The sequence below is a fragment of the Ceratotherium simum genome, chromosome 33 (assembly GCF_057802395.1).
Source record: "Ceratotherium simum simum isolate JZ-2026a chromosome 33, ASM5780239v1, whole genome shotgun sequence".
NCBI classification, from domain to species: domain Eukaryota; kingdom Metazoa; phylum Chordata; class Mammalia; order Perissodactyla; family Rhinocerotidae; genus Ceratotherium; species Ceratotherium simum.
The window spans coordinates 23,469,590-23,486,893 of record NC_141932.1 but is presented as its reverse complement, the minus strand read 5'-3'; the positions used below and the strand labels follow the sequence as shown (position 1 = coordinate 23,486,893).

Genomic DNA, 17,304 nt, shown 5'->3' with positions numbered 1-17,304 from the left:
CAGCCATTACAGGGGCCCAGCAGCGTGCAGTCAGGGCGGGACTCCCTTGTGGGCTGCCTTCCCCTCAGTTTCCCTTCCTTAAACTAGGATGACAGTCCCTACCTCCAGAGTTGTGAGGACTCGCTGAGCTAATCCACGTGAGGCCCCCAGCACCGAGTTTAAGGTGCCCAGGGCTTAGCAGGTGAGGGTGTGACTAGGCCAAGGGGTTTCCAGGCTGATGGGGGAGGACGTGGAACCAGTGGCCCTCAGCCCTGCCTCCTCAGCGTCCTGGGCACCTCGTCCCCAACGGGCTGGTCTCCACCTAGTTAAAGGGCTGGCGCTGCCCCTGCAGGCCGGTGGCCCCTGGGCCTCCCCCAAAGCTTCACAAGGCTGGTACAGCCGAGGACGGGCCTCTGCTCTTCCAGAGAAGGGCCACACTGCCACCACTCATCTCTGAGTGTGAAATGAGTCAGCAACACCATGGAGGGTTGTCACGAGGTACGCGTGTTCAGGCCCCGCTGGCCCCTGCCCCCGCAGACCCAGGGCCTGGGGCCGGGGAGGCAGGCCCTCGGGAACAGCCTCTGTGTGCTGCCTGAAGTGTGCAGCGGTGGTTTGGGGGTCAAGCCCACGGGTCGCACCTGAGGACCCAGGCCCCAGGCATCCTCAAGCATAACAGGGGCAGCCCCGGGCCTGGGAGACAGTGAGCGCTCAGGACGTGGGCTCTGTTGCTGCTGGTGGTCCTACACCTGCAGTCAAGAGCAGTCCCCTGAGCCACACCTCCTCAGTTCAGGTCCCGCTCTGTCGTCGCTGGCTGAGACCGTCTCAGAGCATCGGTGCCCTCACCTGTAGAGTGAGGTGACGGTAGAACTTGCCTGTCGCTGTCACCGTGAGGAATGAATGCAACCACACGTGACACGCAGGGGCCCCAGGGTGCAGGCCCGTGTCACCAGGAGCCGCTGTTACCGTGATCCACGCACACTGGGAGCTGCTTTCATCATGAGTGGATCTCAGAGTGGCTCAGAGCGTCAGGCAGACTTGTGTTCTGAGTATCCTCAGCTCACCGTGCCTCAGTTTCCCCAGATCAAAAGGGGAAGACAAGAGCCAGCCCTGATGGCCTAGTGGTTAAAGTTCGGCACGCTCCGCTCCGGCGGCCCAGGTTCGTTTCCTGGTTGTGGACCCAGGCCACCTGTCTGTCAGTTGCCATGCTGTGGCAGTGGCTCACACAGAACTAGAAGAACTTAGAACTAGGATATACAACCAGGCAGTGGGGCTTTGGGAGGAGGGAAACAAAAAAAAAAGAGGAAGATTGGCAACAGATGTTAGCTCATAGTGAATCTTGGAGGAAAAAAAGGTGGTGGGGAAGACAAGAGTGCCTACGTCCCAGAGGTGGTGTGAGGAGGGTTCAGTGAGTCGTAGGGAACTGCCCGCCCATCGTGGCTGGGCCGACAGGCACTGGCATCTGCTGGGTGACACCTGGCATTAGGGCTCTCTCCCTCCTCGGGGTTAGGGGCCTGGGTCCAGCTCAGTGCAGCCACGGAAGGACGGGAAGGCCTCTCCCCACCAGCCCCACCCCATAGCAGGGTTGCCCCCCTCTCCCACGGGCCTCTCCCAGCCATCCTTCCAGGAAATTCCGCCTACCGCCTGAGGGGCAGGCCTGGTGAGCGTTCTCACCAGTCTCGTTGGCAGAACCCCCAGCTCAGGCAGGTCGGCAGTGGTGGTAATTAGCTTGATTAACCCGGGCCTGGGGGAGCCGCCCCAGTTGGAGGCTCCGAGTCAGCTGGGATCAGCCCAGCCACGCTGCAGCCTTTGGTCGCCTTCCGCTCTGGGCCCTTCCCTCACTGGAAGAAGAAGTTGCTCTTGTCTGGGTCCTAAGTGCAGAGCCTTCTCTGTCATTTTTGTCTTTTTCTTTTCTAATGTAAGTGGTTTAATTCCACAACATGACAGAATCCCAGTTTAGACGACATGGGCAAAGTGGAGATTTTGTCCATTGCCGATCAGAACCCTGAGAGAGAGGGTACATCCTTCTGGATGTTTCTTCATTTGCATTTTGAAAGGTAAAATATGCAGAGTAAAAACCAAACCAGCACAAAAGGGTTTGCAGTGAAAACCAAGCTTCTCTCCTTCCCCGGCCAGCCCTCTCCCCAGAGCAACCGTGGTTTCATCTCTCCTGCATCCTTCTAGAAATGTTCCGAATATGACCAGCATGTGACTGCGTGCACGTCCCTCGAACCCCTTTTTATTTATCGATGTGGCCACCTCCTCGCTCTGCACTTCTGCCTTTTCCGCTTGCTGTTTTCTCTCCAGATGTCTTGGCGACAGTTCCATATGAGTCCATAGACGGTGATCTCATTCTGCTGTGTGGTCAGAGAGAAGTCCGTTTTCTCCTCAGCGATCATTAGGTTCTAACAGTGATGGAGACCAGAGATCTTGAGAAAAAGGAAAAAGATCAGAGATGTAGAAACCCGGTTTTTTTTAACCCGGAATTAATGCCGTTTTAAATTATCGCTTAGGATCTGCAATTTAGAAAATACATTGGAAAATGCTTCCAGAAGAAAGAGAATAAGAGCAAAAGTGATTGATTTAACTCTCCAAAATAAATTTCATCGTACCTTTTCCCTTTAGGCGTGTCACGGCAGCCCACAAATAGTGTCAGGCTGTGGAACCTGCAGGAGATGAGAGAGGTGCAGATTTGAGGGTCGGGGGAGAAGGTTCTAGCATGATTTCTTCCAGTGAGCCAGCCTTCCACTGTAGAATTAGGAATGCCCCATTAGAGTCCTGGAGGTCCTGGGAGCTGGGAAGGCGATTTTAGCAAATGAACACAAATTAAACAGACTGGGGAAGGAATACATGTTCTTTTGGCTTAACTTTTCAAAGTAACTCTGTACTTTGTTCTGTTTTATAAAAGTCGTTTAGGCTTCTTGTAAAAGGAAGGAAGAGAGTAGGGAAGTTTGGAAGGAAGAAGGTAGGGAGGTGGGTTGGTTAGTTGGAAGGAAGGTTAGTTCCTTATGATACACATTTAACAGGTACTTTCAAGTGCCCACAGTGTGGCAGGGCCTGGTCCGACACGACGTAGAATGCAGAAGGCTGCAGGCGAGGTGGGAGGAGTGGGACGGAAAACGCACGGGTACACATGACAGATCATCATGAGGTGAACGCAGTGAGAAAGTAGCGCAGGGTTTCATGATCGAGCGCACCTGGGCTGGGAGGGCGCTCCAGAAGGTTGAGTGGTCAGGAGGTCTCTCTAAGGAGGTGACATTGAGCTAAGCTGCATGGATGAGAAGCTGCCAGTCATGAGGAATACTGGCGAGGGCAGTCTAGGCCGACAGAACAGCCAGTGCAAAGGTCCTGAGGCAGGGTGCCTGGTGTGTTTAAGGAACTTGGGAGGCGTGTGTGGGAGGAGATGAGGGCGATTGTTTCAGACCTCATGGGCTGTGGTGAGGAACGTTTTTAGAAAGTGAGTCCCCAATATCCACCTTTGGAGCTGAGAGTTTGGTAAACTTCAGTATACCAAGCTAAACTGTGTGTGAGTTTTGTTTGCTAAAAACGATTTCACACCGTACATACCCCTTCTTTATTCCCGTGACGTGTCTGGGAGAAGCTTTTCCGTGTCGTGTGGCTCAGCTCCACGTCTCTTTAACGCCTGGGTGGTATTGTTCTGTGGGGCTCCGCCCATCCCCTGCCAGCCGATTGTGTGTCCACAGACAGGACCCCGTGAAGCGTCCTGTACACCCAGCACCGCGGGTTCATAAGGCCTTTCTGAAGGGCACACTGCCAGAAGTAGGACAGAAAGAGTGTGCGTTTCAGCGTTTCCAGCAGGCCTCCTTACAGCCCGCCCAGGGGAGAGCCTAAGGACAGTGCCCGTTTCTTGCGGCAGAGGAGCCGAAGGTCGGCTGCTTCTCCCAGGAGACGGGCACAGCACGCGGGGTGCCCGCGCGCAGTCGCGTTCTCCCTGTGCAGGGGGTTCTGGGAAATGGCCAAATCAAAAGGGAAGCGGGGGGATCAGTCCCCTTCTGGCTCCCATGGGAGGAGCATGTACTCGCTGGGGCTGTGCCTCTTTCTACTTCTCTCTCTTGGGTCTGAAGCTTTTCCTTTGCCTGGAGAACACCCTTCAGAGAACACTGTAGTGGAGCCAGAATTACCCCAGACCTGGGATTCTAATTTGGGGAGGACTATGACCTGACAAGAAAGAACCTGCCACCCTCCCTTCCTTCCTTTGTTAGAATCCCAAGGCTGGCAGCTGAGAGAAGAGAAAGAAAATGTAGGCTTCAGAACCCTCAGGAGCCCAAGACAGCTTATTTCTTCATGGGTTCAAAGACTCTTTTCTTTCTTGAGTTACAAAATGGTGAAGTCTAGGTGTCTGCTTTTTTTTTTTTTTTTTTTTGAGGAAGATTAGCCCCGAGCTAACATCCGATGCTAATCCTCCTCTTTTTTGCTGAGGAAGACTGGCCCTGGGCTAGCATCCATGCCCATCCTCCTCTGCTTTATATGGGACTCCGCCACAGCGTGGCCGGACAAGCGGTGCATCGGTGGGCACTCGGGATCTGAACCTGCGAACCCCGGGCCACCAGAGCAGAGCGTGCGCGCTTAACCACTATGCCACCAGGCTGGCCCCTAGGTGTCAGCTTTTTTAAAACTAGTTTTTATTATTATTGTTATGACACATGATTATGTTAAAATAAATTCAGACAGTTCAGAAGGGTGTCAGATGAAAAAAGCCCCATTTTTCCACTTCCTCATAAGACTCCTGCTGCCGAGGTAATCGTTGTCCCTCATTTCTTCCAGAATTTTTTTCTGCATATAAAGGCATATTATTAAACCAAAGGTGATTACGGTCCACACCCCGTACATCTTTTTGGGGCCATCTCTGTGATATAAACGTGGCGGTCCAGCACGGTGGTGACCCCTGGAGGCTCTGCAGCCTGGTGGCCCTGGCTGGAGTCGTGACTCCTCCTCTCAGGCTGTGTGACTTTGGACAGTGTCCTATAGTTAGTTTCTTTCTCCGTGCCTCAGTTTCCCATCTGTACAGTGGGGGTGATAGGATTAGTGGCTCCCGGGGCAGCGGCTGTGCGGATTTAACAAGTGAGCATAGATGGAGCCCTCGGGCTGGTGGCTGGTGCCTGGTGCACGGCAAGGGCTGCGCCCCTGTTAGCCGTCGTCGTTTCTCCCCTGCGGGGTGGCGACACCTCAGGTCAGGGACCTGATTTTCACTGGGGAAGTAAGACCCGAGTCCAGAGGCTGGGCCAGAGTTGGAAGGCGAGAGGAGGCCTCAGGGGCAGTCCCAGGAGTGAAGGACACGGTGCCCCAGGGGAGCCAGCCTTGGTCAGGCGAGGGCCAGGGAGCCGCGGGATGACCGCCTGTAGGGCCAGCAGAGGGGGTGAGAGAGCAGCAGAGTGGAGTGGGTGCTGGTCAGCCTTAGGTGAACGGTTATCAGAGCGGCCCAGACCGACTGCTGGAATGGAAGGCCCCCTAGAACAGTGTCCCGGGAGCAGTCAGGGGCTCCAGGCCCCTGCTCAGGGCACAGGTGCTCGTGTCTGGACCCTCCCAGCCAGGTTGTGATGCGTGAGCTCTCCTATGCCGCGTGACAGATGAGGAGCCCCAGGTTGGGGAGATCTGAGGGCGGGCCCTGGGGCACCTGGGTCAGAGGGCTGCTGCCTGTGGCCCAGCGCTTACCCCCAGGGACCAGTTCTCCCAGGGGATGCTCCCTCTGGGACACCCCATCCCTCCTCTGTTGCCGGAAGCCCTGGTCTGGGCCACCTTGTCTCACCTGGGCAGCTGCAGGAGCTTCCTCACGGCCTCCCACCCCCCCTCTTGTCCCCACCCCCATGGGGGTCACTTTCCTGTCCAGCAACCAGAGTGATCCTGCCAAAGCGCAAATCAGGACCCAGCACTCACCAGCTCAGAGTCTCAGGGGCTCCCAGATGTGACCCCGAGTCCCCTCTGTGGTCATAGTTCTGCACACCTGCCCCCCGTCCCTTCCCAGACCCCTCACCTCCACCCCTCATGTCCTCCACGCCCATGGGCCTCCCCCACCCCTCACACTCATCACACTTGTGCCCAACCACCTCATGGCCTGGGATGCTCTTCTGCTCTCTGGATCCCTCCCTCCAGGTTTCTGCTCAGAGGTCACCCCTCAGAAAAGCCATTCTCCATTCCTGTCGATTCCTATCCATTTACCCAGCTTGATTTTTCTCCATAACAGCCCCTCTGCCTCACGTTATGGGGTCTCCCTTCCGTTCAGTTGTTCGTCGTCGGTCTCCCCAACTGGAGGTTGGCTCCATGTTCACTGCTGTACCCCCCGCCCCCCGCCAGAGCAGGCCTGGCACAGGGTAGGTGCCCAGGGAACACTTGCGGGCTGAGGGAACAGAGAGAATAGACGAAGTCCCTCCTCTGTCACACTCTCGCCAGATGAAGCAGACATGGCTGCGGTCATCCCCCAGTGGCGGCCAGCCTTCTTGGGTCAGGACACCTTGAGAAGCAGCTCGAGCCTGCCCAAGCCTGACCCTGAGCCCAGAGCCCTGACCCTGACCCTCTCCTCCCAGGCAGGTGGACACCAACACGAAAAACGTCTTTGGGCAGCCACGGTTGAGGGCGTCACTCCGCGACCTCCGCTCCCCGCGGAAAAACTACAAGTCCACCATCGAGGACGACCTGAAGAAGCTCATCATCATGGACACCCTGGCGCCGGAGCAGGACAGAGACGCGGGGGTACGGGGGCGCCGGGGTAGGGCGGGGGAGCTTCCAGCCCGAGGCACCCGCCCACCGTGTCTGGGCGGATGTGGCTTCGTGGCCGGGAGTCAGAGTGTCACGTTGATCAGGGACAGAATCGGTGTAAACCAGCCTGGGCCGCACGAGGGGAAATTGTCCCAAATAGGGTACCACAAGTGACCAGAAGGGCCGCTGTCACTGGCTCTGGTGTCCTCGTGGCACCCAGGGTGGAAGCAGCGCTGGCCCTCCAGGACCAGGTGGCCCACAGGTGGGGGTGGAGGTGTCCCCAGGAGAAGCTGACCAAACAGGGGCAGAACTGGGTGCTGGGCGGGTGGCAGCCGCCGACGTCCAGCTTGGGAGGCGGTCTCAGGATGGCGACCGTGGCTGCGCCGTGACCGCGCCCCGTGTCCGCCCCGTCCGCAGCAGTCGCCGCAGAAGAGCCTGCAGCGGACGCTGTCCGACGAGAGCCTGTGCAGCGGGCGCCGGGAGCCCGGCTTCACCAGCCCCGGCAGCCTGGAGCCCGGCCTGCCCGGCGACGTGCTCTTCACCAGCACCTGCGCCTTCCCCTCCAGCACGCTGCCCGCCCGCCGCCAGCACCAGCACCCGCTCCCGCCCGGCAGCAGCGGCCCCAGCCCCAGCCCCGCCGCCGGCAATGGCTTCCCCGAGAAGAAAGGTGAGCCCGGGCGCTGGGAGGCAGGGCATCCCACGTGGAGCTCATGTGTTAGTGTCAGCAGAGGGAGGGAACTGGGGTGCACGTGAGCGTCGGGGGGCCTGGTGGTCGGGCACTGGGGGTCACCTGCAGAGCAAGGGACGTTAGCCGAGCACCTGGGGTCACGTAGGAGTCCGGAGCACCCGAGGATGGGGGTCATCTGAGACTGGAGAGGACATCAGGCTGGGGCCCAGCATCGGGCCCTGAGCATGGGGTTCTGCGTCAGCTGCTCCCCCTCCAGGTTCCAGCGTCATGCAGATTGCTTTGTGAATGTTTATACATTCACCTGACTCCCCCCAAGCCTGCCAACCCTTGGGGGGCGTGACTCCCCCATCCCTTTATTCATCCAGCGAATATTTCCAGAGTGTCCCCCGTGAAGGGGTGCTGTGCACATGTCCCCCATCAAAAAGCCGAGCACTGGCTGGGGGCGGCCGAGCCTTCGTCCACCCTGTCATCCCTTATCCACGACCCCAAAGGCTCCAAAACTGAAAGGCGATGCAGAGGTTTGGGCCAAGCTCATTGAGCAGCAAAACCCAGCCCAAACAGACGTGAGGCTGTGTGTGGTCCGTCTTCAGCCCCTCGGTGTGAGCGATCGTGGCTTCGCTGCAGACGCTGCTGTGCTGGCTGTGGGTGCTCCCCGACCTCTCTGGGGTTTTGTGTGATACTCAGCGCCTGCACCACTTTCTCAGGTCCAAACAGATCGCGACTTCAGAGAGGTGTCCGCCCCGGGGGTTTCGGCTGAGGGGCCGTGTCCCGTATTCTAGAAGGAGCCTCCTGCTCACTGCAGGGGGTGGGATGGAGGAGGCTCTGGGACTGTTTTGAGGGCTCTGTCTGCCCCTTAAAATTCTTCCATGGCTCGCGATTGCCCTAGTGTGTGGGTCCATACTCCTTGCCCTGGTGTTTCAGGGCTCCCACTCTGGGTCCCCGTCTCAGCCCCTCCACCTCACGGAACCCTCCCTTAGATCCTCCAGTCCACCACAGTCTCCCTTCTCAGGGCATTCCACGTGGCTGTTCCTTCTGCCGTTCATGCTCTTCCCCCAACCACGTTTGTGGTAACTCCTGCTTCTCCTTCAGGGCTTCGCTCAGCTACTGCTCCTTCCTGGAGTCTCCCCCAAACCCCAGGCTGGGTCGTCTCCCCCGTCTTACACTGCAGAGCACCTGGCCCGGCCCTCCGCTGCCTTCATCCCACCCCTGTCTTGAGCACCTGCTGTGGGCCGGGCTCTGCTCTAGGCGTGGGCGCCCAGCGGGGAGCAGTCAGAGAACACCCCTGCCCCGGGGGCCCGGGTCTCACTGACAGTTCCTCCTGCTTCCTTAAGCTTCCCTCCTGTCTCCTCCCCTGCCCCTCGGCCTTCCTGCCCTGTCTGTGCCTAAGGCAGGGCCTGGCACGTGGTAGGCGTTCGGCTTGTAGTGAGCAGAAGGCAAGAGGGCCAAGGCAGAGGGGTGTGCACAGAGAACACAGGCACAAACCACACAGACAAAGTTGAATGTCTCTGACTAGCTCTGCCTGATTCTCTGCCTCAACTCAGATGCCACCTCCTCCAGGAAGTCCTCACACCCCCACCATGCTGGGTCTGGCACCCCCTCTGGGTTGCCCCACCCCATCCTGCTCACTCTGCTGTATGTGTCCCTGTCGCAGCCCCATTCACTCTGGGCTGTCACTATACGGGAACAGATCTGTCTCCCCTGCTGGACTGGGGCCTCCCTCAGAGCAGGCCTGGAGTCATCTGGGTCCCTGTGGTGACTGCACCGGGGCCCTCTGTCTCGCAGAGCACACACGCGCACCTCTCTGCCCATCTGCCTCCCCTGTCCCCTGAACCTGGGAGAGTCCCATCTGGCTGCAGCGTGTCCGGGGCCCCCAGGCCTCTCCACCTCTCCCGAGGCTGCTCGAGGGCCCTTCCCAGGCCGTGTGTGGGCTGGAGAGACGCAGTCGCCCGGGCTGGGCCTCACTAATGAAGGGCCCTCCATGCCAAGGAGCCTCTCCCACCGGGTGCCCACTGATCACGTGCTTGGCTGTGGCAGCTGCTGCCGCGGCCCCCAGCTCAGCGCTGAAGTGCTGGCGGGCCAGAGATCAGAGCACGGAGGCCGGGGGCTCGGCGTCCCTCCTGCCCGCCGTCATTCCCCGAGCATTCGTTCATTCAGCACACGCTTCCTAGCACCACCGGTCCTGAGAGCTGTGTTCACGTCCCAGGTCCTGATTCACAGGTGTCACGTCCCAGTGCCGCCGTTTCTTAGACTGTAAAGTGTGGGCAAATACAGTGCCCTCTTCACTGGGTGACACTGAGGCTCAGATGAGTTAATTCGTGGAAAACGCCTAGCATGGCGCCCAGCATGCAGTAGGCACTGAGAAGAGACCAGCTGTTGGTTATTGTTTGTCAGCGTTCTGTCTTCTGGAGCAAGCCTTTCAGTCCGTCACGTGTCAGGTGTCCACCTCTGGACTGGAGAAAACTGAGCGTGAACAGGGGCCTTGTAAACCCCAAAGCCGTGGCGTGGCATGGCGTGGCTTAGAGCAGGGCCAGCCCCGGACCATGTGGTTCAGATCCCAGCGCCGCCACCAGCGCGTGTGAACCCGGGCGGGGCGGCTTCTCGCCCTGAGCCTTGATTGCCTCCACGGCACGGGGTCACACGGTGCCTCCCTCCTGGCCAGCTGGAGGCGAGGCTGGAAGGTGGTCTCCGGGGCATACTAGCGCGGTGCCCAGCAAGAGGACGCACTCAGTCAGGCTCCGCCTTTCCTGCCCGAGTCGCCTCCTGGCATCTCTGTGCCTCGCTGTCCTCTGTCCTCTTCCCTTGAGTGGCCGTGAGGCCTAAGCCCGGCACGCAGGACTCACTCAGTGGCTGCAGCAGATGCAGCTGCCGGCGCGATGCTCGAGCTATCCGTCCCTTCCATCACCCGGAGATTTCAGGGGCTCTTTCCCTGCCCTGCGTGTCATACCTGAACCCGCCAGGGCTCCCCACGGTGACCCTGCCACATGTAAGCACTGTCCGTGCACTCATGACCCAAATTTATACCTGCAGGCCGGGAGTCTCCTCCACTCCGGCCCTGTGTGACCGCCCCCACCCGCTGGCTCCTTGTGGGGGTCTAATGGCCTCTCGTACTCCACACCTCCAGAGGCAAACTTCCCATCCCACCCTCAGATTGCGCCGTCTCAGTTAGGGCCAGCTCCCTCCCCCTGTGCCCAGGCCAGAACCTCGCTGTCCCCCCCGGGCCCCTCTCCCTGTCACACACCCTCACCCCCTCTTCAGGAAATGCTTTTGGTTCCACCTACAGAATCGATCAGCGTCTGCCCACCTGGCCCTCCACAGCCCTACCTGGTCCTGGCCACCCTCGTCCACCTCCTGGACGTTGCAGCCTCGTCTCTGTCTCCCTGCTCCCCACGCACACACACACGCGGTCTGTTTGCCGCACACAGCCAGAAGGAGCCTGTGGACACCTGTGTTCCTCCCTGCTCAGAGCCCTCAGTGTCTCCCTCTCACCCCGAGTCAAAGATGAAGTCCTCATCATGGCCCCTGAGGCCCCACACGGTCCAGCCCTGTTGTTTCTCTGACTTTACCTTCCACCACTCTCCCTCTCTGTCCCAGCCGCACGGCCCCCTCAATGTTCCTTCAACCTACAGGCACATTCCTGCCTCGAGGACTTTGTACTGGCTGTTCCATTTGCCTGGAATTCTCTTCCCGCAGGTATCCCTCTGGCTTGCTCCCTCCGTCAGAGCTTTGTTCAAATGCCACCTTCTCAGCAAGGCCTCTCCTCGCACCCAATTTAAATTACACCCACGTAAACGTCCCACACTCCCACCCCTTACCTGCTGGGTGTTTCCTTGGCATTTAGCATCTAGTAAAGATGACGTATTTATTTAGTTATATTACAACGATTATGTATAAAGTAAAACACAATGTGTCAATTGCCTTGTTTCTCCCACGCTGTTAATCTCACCCATCTCCCCGTCTCCGCTCTCCCCACCAGCCACCATCTCGGCCTCGGAGCTCTCGCTGGCTGACGGGCGGGACCGGCCCCTGCGGTGCCTTGACCCCGGCATGATGCCGCTGCCCGACACGGCTGCTGGCCTCGAGTGGTCCAGCCTGGTCAACGCAGCCAAGGCATACGAAGGTAGGCACCTTCCACCTATCCCACCAGATCCCTACCCCCTTCTCTGTTCTAGAAGGATCGGTGGAGGGCCTTGGGGCTTTGAAGGGGGATGCACTCGAGTTCCAGAATCGGGGAGCAGCGTTCACGTCCTGCCCTGTCACTTGCTCGCTGTGCAGTGCTGGGCAAGTGTCTTCAGCTCTCTGATCCCCAGTTACTTTGTCTACAAAACAGGGATGTGACCGTGCCCACTGCATGGGGCTGCAGTGAGGATTATATGAAACACTGTGTGTAAAACATGTCAGACACAGAACAAGCCGTCAACAGATGGTACCTTATGTTATTATTACAGAACAACATTATCGTAATCCAAACGCTACTTAAGTTTGCTCCGGCTGCAAGTGGCAGAAAATCTGAATTAACAGTGACTTAAACACATAAGGTTTTGTGGAGATAAAAAATTCCCAGGGTGGGCGGTCTGGGGCTGGTGTGGCACTTCCACAAATTCATGAGGGCCTGGGCTCCCTCCACCCTCTGCTCTGCTATTTCCTGGGGCGTAGGGAAGTGGGGGTGGGGGCTCACCCTCACAGTCCAAGATGGCTGCCAGAGCTCTGACCATCAAGTCCAGCTCCCACCAGCAGGAGAGAGGACATAACTCCTCCCTTTAGGGATGCCTTCCAAGGCCTCACACTCTTACACTTACCTCCCATTGGCCAGAGCATCACACACGGCCACCCCTAGCTGCAGGGCCACCTGGGAGATGAGGCCATGTGCCCAGCTAAAATTTGGGATTTGTGATCACAGAAAAAGGAAAAACAGATCATGAGGGACAGCTAGCAGTCTCTGCCATTTCCTTCCCACGTGACCTTGAGCAAGCAGCTTTACCTTTCTAAGTCTCAGTTTCCTCATCTGTACAGTGGGACTCATGGTGATCCCTGACAGACACGAGCATGTTCTTCTGGTCACTTTTTCATCTCTTAGGCCACAGCTTTGCTGTGCCTTCTCTGGGAAGCCCTCCCTGATATCCCCTAGTCTGGACCAGGCACCTCCTCTGGGCTCCCACAGCCCTGACCCCTCTGCCTGTGCTGCCCTTATCCCGGCCCTGACCACTCTGGGCCATTGCTGTCTAATGATGGGTCTGTCTCCCCATCATCTGGGAGGGCAGGACCTGGGGTTGCCGCGGTCACCACTGGGTGCCCAGCACGCGTCTGGCACAGAGCAGGATCCCTCAATCCAGACCCAGATGGTACACGTCCTTCATGTTTCCGCATCTGAGCCGTCCACATCTGGCAGGGGACCCCGGGGGAAGCTTCCTTCCTTGTTTGCCCCCCTTCATTGCTTCCATCCCATCCTGTAGCCTCTCCTGGCCACAGGATGAAGGCAGTCTGGCCTTGGGAGAGGGCAGGGTTTTGGGGAGAGGGGTCAGAGAATACCAGGCCGGGCCTCTGGTCTGTCCCAGCCTTACGCTCCAGAACCACTGGGGAAGGGTTGCCGGGCAGTGACCCAGTGCTGCAGATGAATTTGACCCTTTGGAGGCCTGACCCGCTCAGTGGGGGAGAGGGGTGCTCAGTGGCGTTTGCTGGAGGAGGTGACTCTGCAGCCACAATGACCTTATGAGCATCTACTCTGAACCAGCACTTCATCACTTTACCAACATCGTCTCTCTAACCCAGTCTGAGGGACGTATTAGATTCCCATTTACAGATGGAGAAACTGAGGCTTGGCTACCACAGAGTCACCTGGCCAAGGACACACGGGGCCAGGATTCAAACCCAGGCCTGAACAACCCTCCAAAACAATGGGCGTAGGAAACAGACCGTTTATCGAAAAGGAAACTCACATGGCTCTCATGCTTCTGAAAACACCACTCGGCCTCTCTCATAATAAGGCAAATGCAAGTTGCAACTCGAAGAGGTGCGGTTCCTCCTCTTGGAACTGCAGAGATGGGGTTGATGACGCGGGGTGGTGGGTGAGCAGGGGAGGGGCCCTCGTGCATTGCAGGTGCGGGTGGGTTGGGGGCGAGCCCCCGTGGGGGGTGGCTGGGCCCTGCCTGCCGCCAGACTTAGAATGCGCGCGCCCTCGAGCCCAGCGCTTCTCAGGAGTCTGGGCGTGGGGAAGGCCTTCCTCTAAGCATGGCCCAGCTGACTGTCGTCACGTGGCCCGTCCAGGCTGGCCTGGCTCCTCTTGCTCACCCACCATCCGAAAGGCCACGCTGGGGAGGCAGGGGTGATCTCAGGAGAAGTAAGAACCCCGTATATGTTATTGGTCCCTCATTGATTCTGCAGACTAGATGCTGGTGGCCCGAGGACTTTATATCCCACCTGCAAGTCCTGGGACTTACCAAGGTGCACCTGACCGGGGTCCAGGACTTCGGGAGGGAAAGAAGGAAGGAGTGGGGCAGCCTGGCCTAAAGAGTGGAGGGCACGGTGGTCTCCTGAGGGAGGAAGGGTCAACCATGGTTAAAAAAGAAACCAGAGCTTACTGCCCGGGTCTGAACCCCAGCTTTGCTGGTGAGCTGTGTGACGGGTTGGCCTCAGTTTTGCCGATCTGTAAAGTGGGATCATTTTCCCACCCTGCAAGGGGCTATGAGCATTAAATGAGTTTACATAGATTCACCCTCTATAACACCTGTGCGTCTCTGAGGGGTTTTTCAGCCCAAGATTTGGGGGCCAGGAGGAGTCTGAGGGCCTTTGTCAACTGTCCTCTGCAGGTCTCCACGGGGGCCCCAGCAGGGTCTCACAGCTGGCCTGCGGGGCCCTCACTCCCTGGGCTCCCGGGAGCAGTGGGCAGGGTCTGCTGCACACCCCAGGGCTCTGTATTTGATGGGGGTACCAGGGGCGTGTCCCAGGAGGAATGAGGGAGTGGGGCCCGGAGGCTGGGCCATCTCCTCTCTCCTGGGGTCCCCAGGCATCCTGGTTCTGGGCCCCGTGGGAACAGATGTGAGGCCCTGGGCCTCTTCCGGGAGGCCCTGATGCCGGCAGCGGCTTTAGTATTATCTGTGGAAGACAGAGCTGTCCAGACCCTGAGCCCCCACAGCCATGGCCGCTGGAGGGGCTGGGGCAGCCAGAGCCCCCCACCTCCCGCAGCCAGTCCTCTTACCCTTGCGCCCACGTTTGTGAGAAACGGGCACTACACGTGAGGAAGCTTAGCAAGCCGGGGCGGTGGCCCTGGGTCCTCACCCAGGCTGCGCCTCAGTCGCCCAGGGAGCTTTCTCCTTCTTTATGAAATTAATAAATGAACCACAGCAGCAACACGGAAGGTTACATAAGGGGTGGTGTGGGGTGGTGCAGCAGAAAGGCCTGGAAGGAAACACGAACACTGTAATGGCGGTTACTCCCTGGGGAGCTGGGAGCAGGGCCAGCCGGGAGTGGAGTCAGTGCTTCCAGCTCATTGTAACGTTTGTTTTTCTTGATGCAGATATATGTGGGTTAGCCTGTGCAATTCGAATAAATGGGAAGGACTAAAGGAATTATTGTTAATTTTGGTAGGTGTGTTTGTGGCATAGTAGTTTTGTTAAAAAAACAACCCTTAACCACTAGAGATATTTAGTGAAGGTTCTACAGGTGAAACACAAAGGTGTCTGGGATTTGCTTTAAAATATTCCAGAAAACAAGAAAGTAAAGGAGATCACGTCTTATGGTATCAGAAAATAAAAGCTGAAAAAAAAAAAAAAGGATAAGACACGTCGGAGGGACACAGGCGCCAACCTGAAGAGCTCCCAATGGCCAAAGTTGGAACAAATGAGCAACAAAATAAATAACAATAGCACTGTAACCGGAAGAATCAAGTCAATACCCCTGAGTCCGTTCTCATATAAGTAAATAACTGAATCAACAAATAGTGGCGATATGACAGCTCTCCCTCACAGGAGGTTTCCAATTAATAAGTCTAGAGGGAATGAGGGGAATAGGAAATCATTAGAACCACACAGTGTAATTGTTGATGATTGCTAAAATTAGTGAGGGAGCTTTAAGCAGAAACAGGGTATTTACATAGCCTCAGAGTATCGCACCCAAAATATTTATGAATTATTGTGCAGTCCTGGAATGCTTCCATGCTTGTCCCTCCAGGAGGTAGAGCCTAACTCCTCTCTCCTTTTGAGGGTGGGCTGGACCTAGTGTCTTGCTTCTAACAACTCGAGTGAGGAAAGGGAAAAACAGTAACTGGAGAGAGTGGGCAGACAGCACCGTAACCAGGTGAGCGAGGTCACCATGGCTGGTAACAAGACACGTGACGTCGTGGACCCCTGGTGTGGTGCACTGAGAGGGACACACCACCTCTCTCGTATTCCCCCAAATCCGTGCAAACATCAGACAAACCCAAACTGAGGGACCTGACCGGTACTTCAGAAGTGTAAGTCATGAAATGCAAGGAAAACTGAGAACCTGTCCCAGATGGGAGGAGACCAAGATGTGGCAACTGAATGCCGTGTGGGATCCTGATTAGATCCTAGGACAGGAAAAGGGCGTGGGTGGAAAAACAGGTGAACTCCGGATAAAGCGTGTCGTTGAGTTAACCATTTGAGACCAGTGTTGGTTTCTTCGCTCTGCTCGCTGTGTCCCGGTCACGTGAGGAGCTGACGTTAGCGGAGGCTGGGGGAAGGGGATACAGGATTCTCTGTCATCTCTGCAGCTCCTCTGTAAACCTAAGATTATTTCAACATAAAAAGGTTTTTTAAATTAAGGATGGAGTTGAGGGAGCGTTATTACAGAGGGCACAAGGAACCTTCTGAGGGATGGATATGTTCGTGATCTTGCTTGATAGCACAGAATATATGCACATATATCACAGCTTCTCAAGTTATATGCTTTCAACGTACAGCTTGTTGTCTGTGAATTCAACCTCAAACTGTTTTTAAGAAGTAAAGGAGAGGAGTAATCAGAGGAATAAACAAAGCAAAGGAGCGCCCGGGAGGAAGCCGGAGGGTGTTGAATGTTGTTGCAACTGGTGACTGGTTCCTGAGGACTCCTGGGGCTGCTTTCTCTGCATGTTTGAAATTGTTCATATAAAAATATTTTCAAAGAGAATAAATATTAAATCCAGAATAGAAAACAAGAGCTATAAAGGATATTAGTCAGAGAATTGGGGAAATTTAAAGGTGACTCTATTAGACAGTGCTCATATTGTAAAAATGTTAAATTTCTCAAATATGATGGTGTGCGGAGTCCTTATTTTTTGGAGAAGTGCAGTGAATTACTTAGAGGTGAAGGACCGTGATGTGGGCAGTTTGCTCTCAAATGATTATGGAAAAAAATACACACACACAGCTAAGGGGGGAGAGAGAAAATGTGGCAAAATGTTACTATTTGGTGGATCTAAGGGAAGGGTGTTGGGTTTTTACTGTGCTATTAGCTCAGAAAGGTAACAGTGGATCGATTGGCAGTGTGTGCAGTGTGTGCCCAGGATCCACGCGCAGGCCCACCTGCTGTGCCCCCAGCCCCACCCTGTCTGGCTGGCCTGGGGCTCCCTGAGCCGGCTGTTCTCTGAGGGCACCAGGGCTGTGGCCCATTCTTGCCATCACGGGAAGATCACCTAACAGTCCCATTTAAAAATGCAGCTGCTCAGGCCCCACCCCGAGAGGGTCCCGTGTCTGGGATGGCGCCCAGGAGTCTCCGCTTTAATCACCAGCCCCCCATGATTTGCCTCTTGCGTGTACACGATATTCCGTTTTGCTTTTCTTTTTGCTGTTGCAATTTCGCAGACACGCCCAGAACTAGAGTGTAACGAATCCCCACCTCCCTGTCGTCCACCTTCCGCTTGTGGCCATTTTTTTCCTGCCGTTTATTTGCTGATGAAACAGGGTCATCTATGCTGACTTTGGTTGGTTGCTTCC

The 17,304-nt window shown here is 56.6% G+C and overlaps 1 protein-coding gene across 13 annotated transcripts in view; it reads left to right on the top strand.

Moving 5' to 3' along the window:
• SIPA1L3 (signal induced proliferation associated 1 like 3) overlaps positions 1 to 17,304 on the top strand; it is a 238,611-nt gene that overhangs the window by 215,562 nt on the left and 5,745 nt on the right. For 12 of the 13 annotated variants that reach the window (XM_087421816.1, XM_087421811.1, XM_087421808.1 and 9 more), the window contains 3 exons: positions 6,519 to 6,684; positions 7,108 to 7,357; positions 11,352 to 11,495. In XM_087421816.1, coding sequence (XP_087277942.1) covers positions 6,519 to 6,684; positions 7,108 to 7,357; positions 11,352 to 11,495 — 560 coding nt within the window. The remainder of the gene's footprint in view (positions 1 to 6,518; positions 6,685 to 7,107; positions 7,358 to 11,351; positions 11,496 to 17,304) is intronic. The other variant, XM_087421818.1, reaches the window with a different exon arrangement.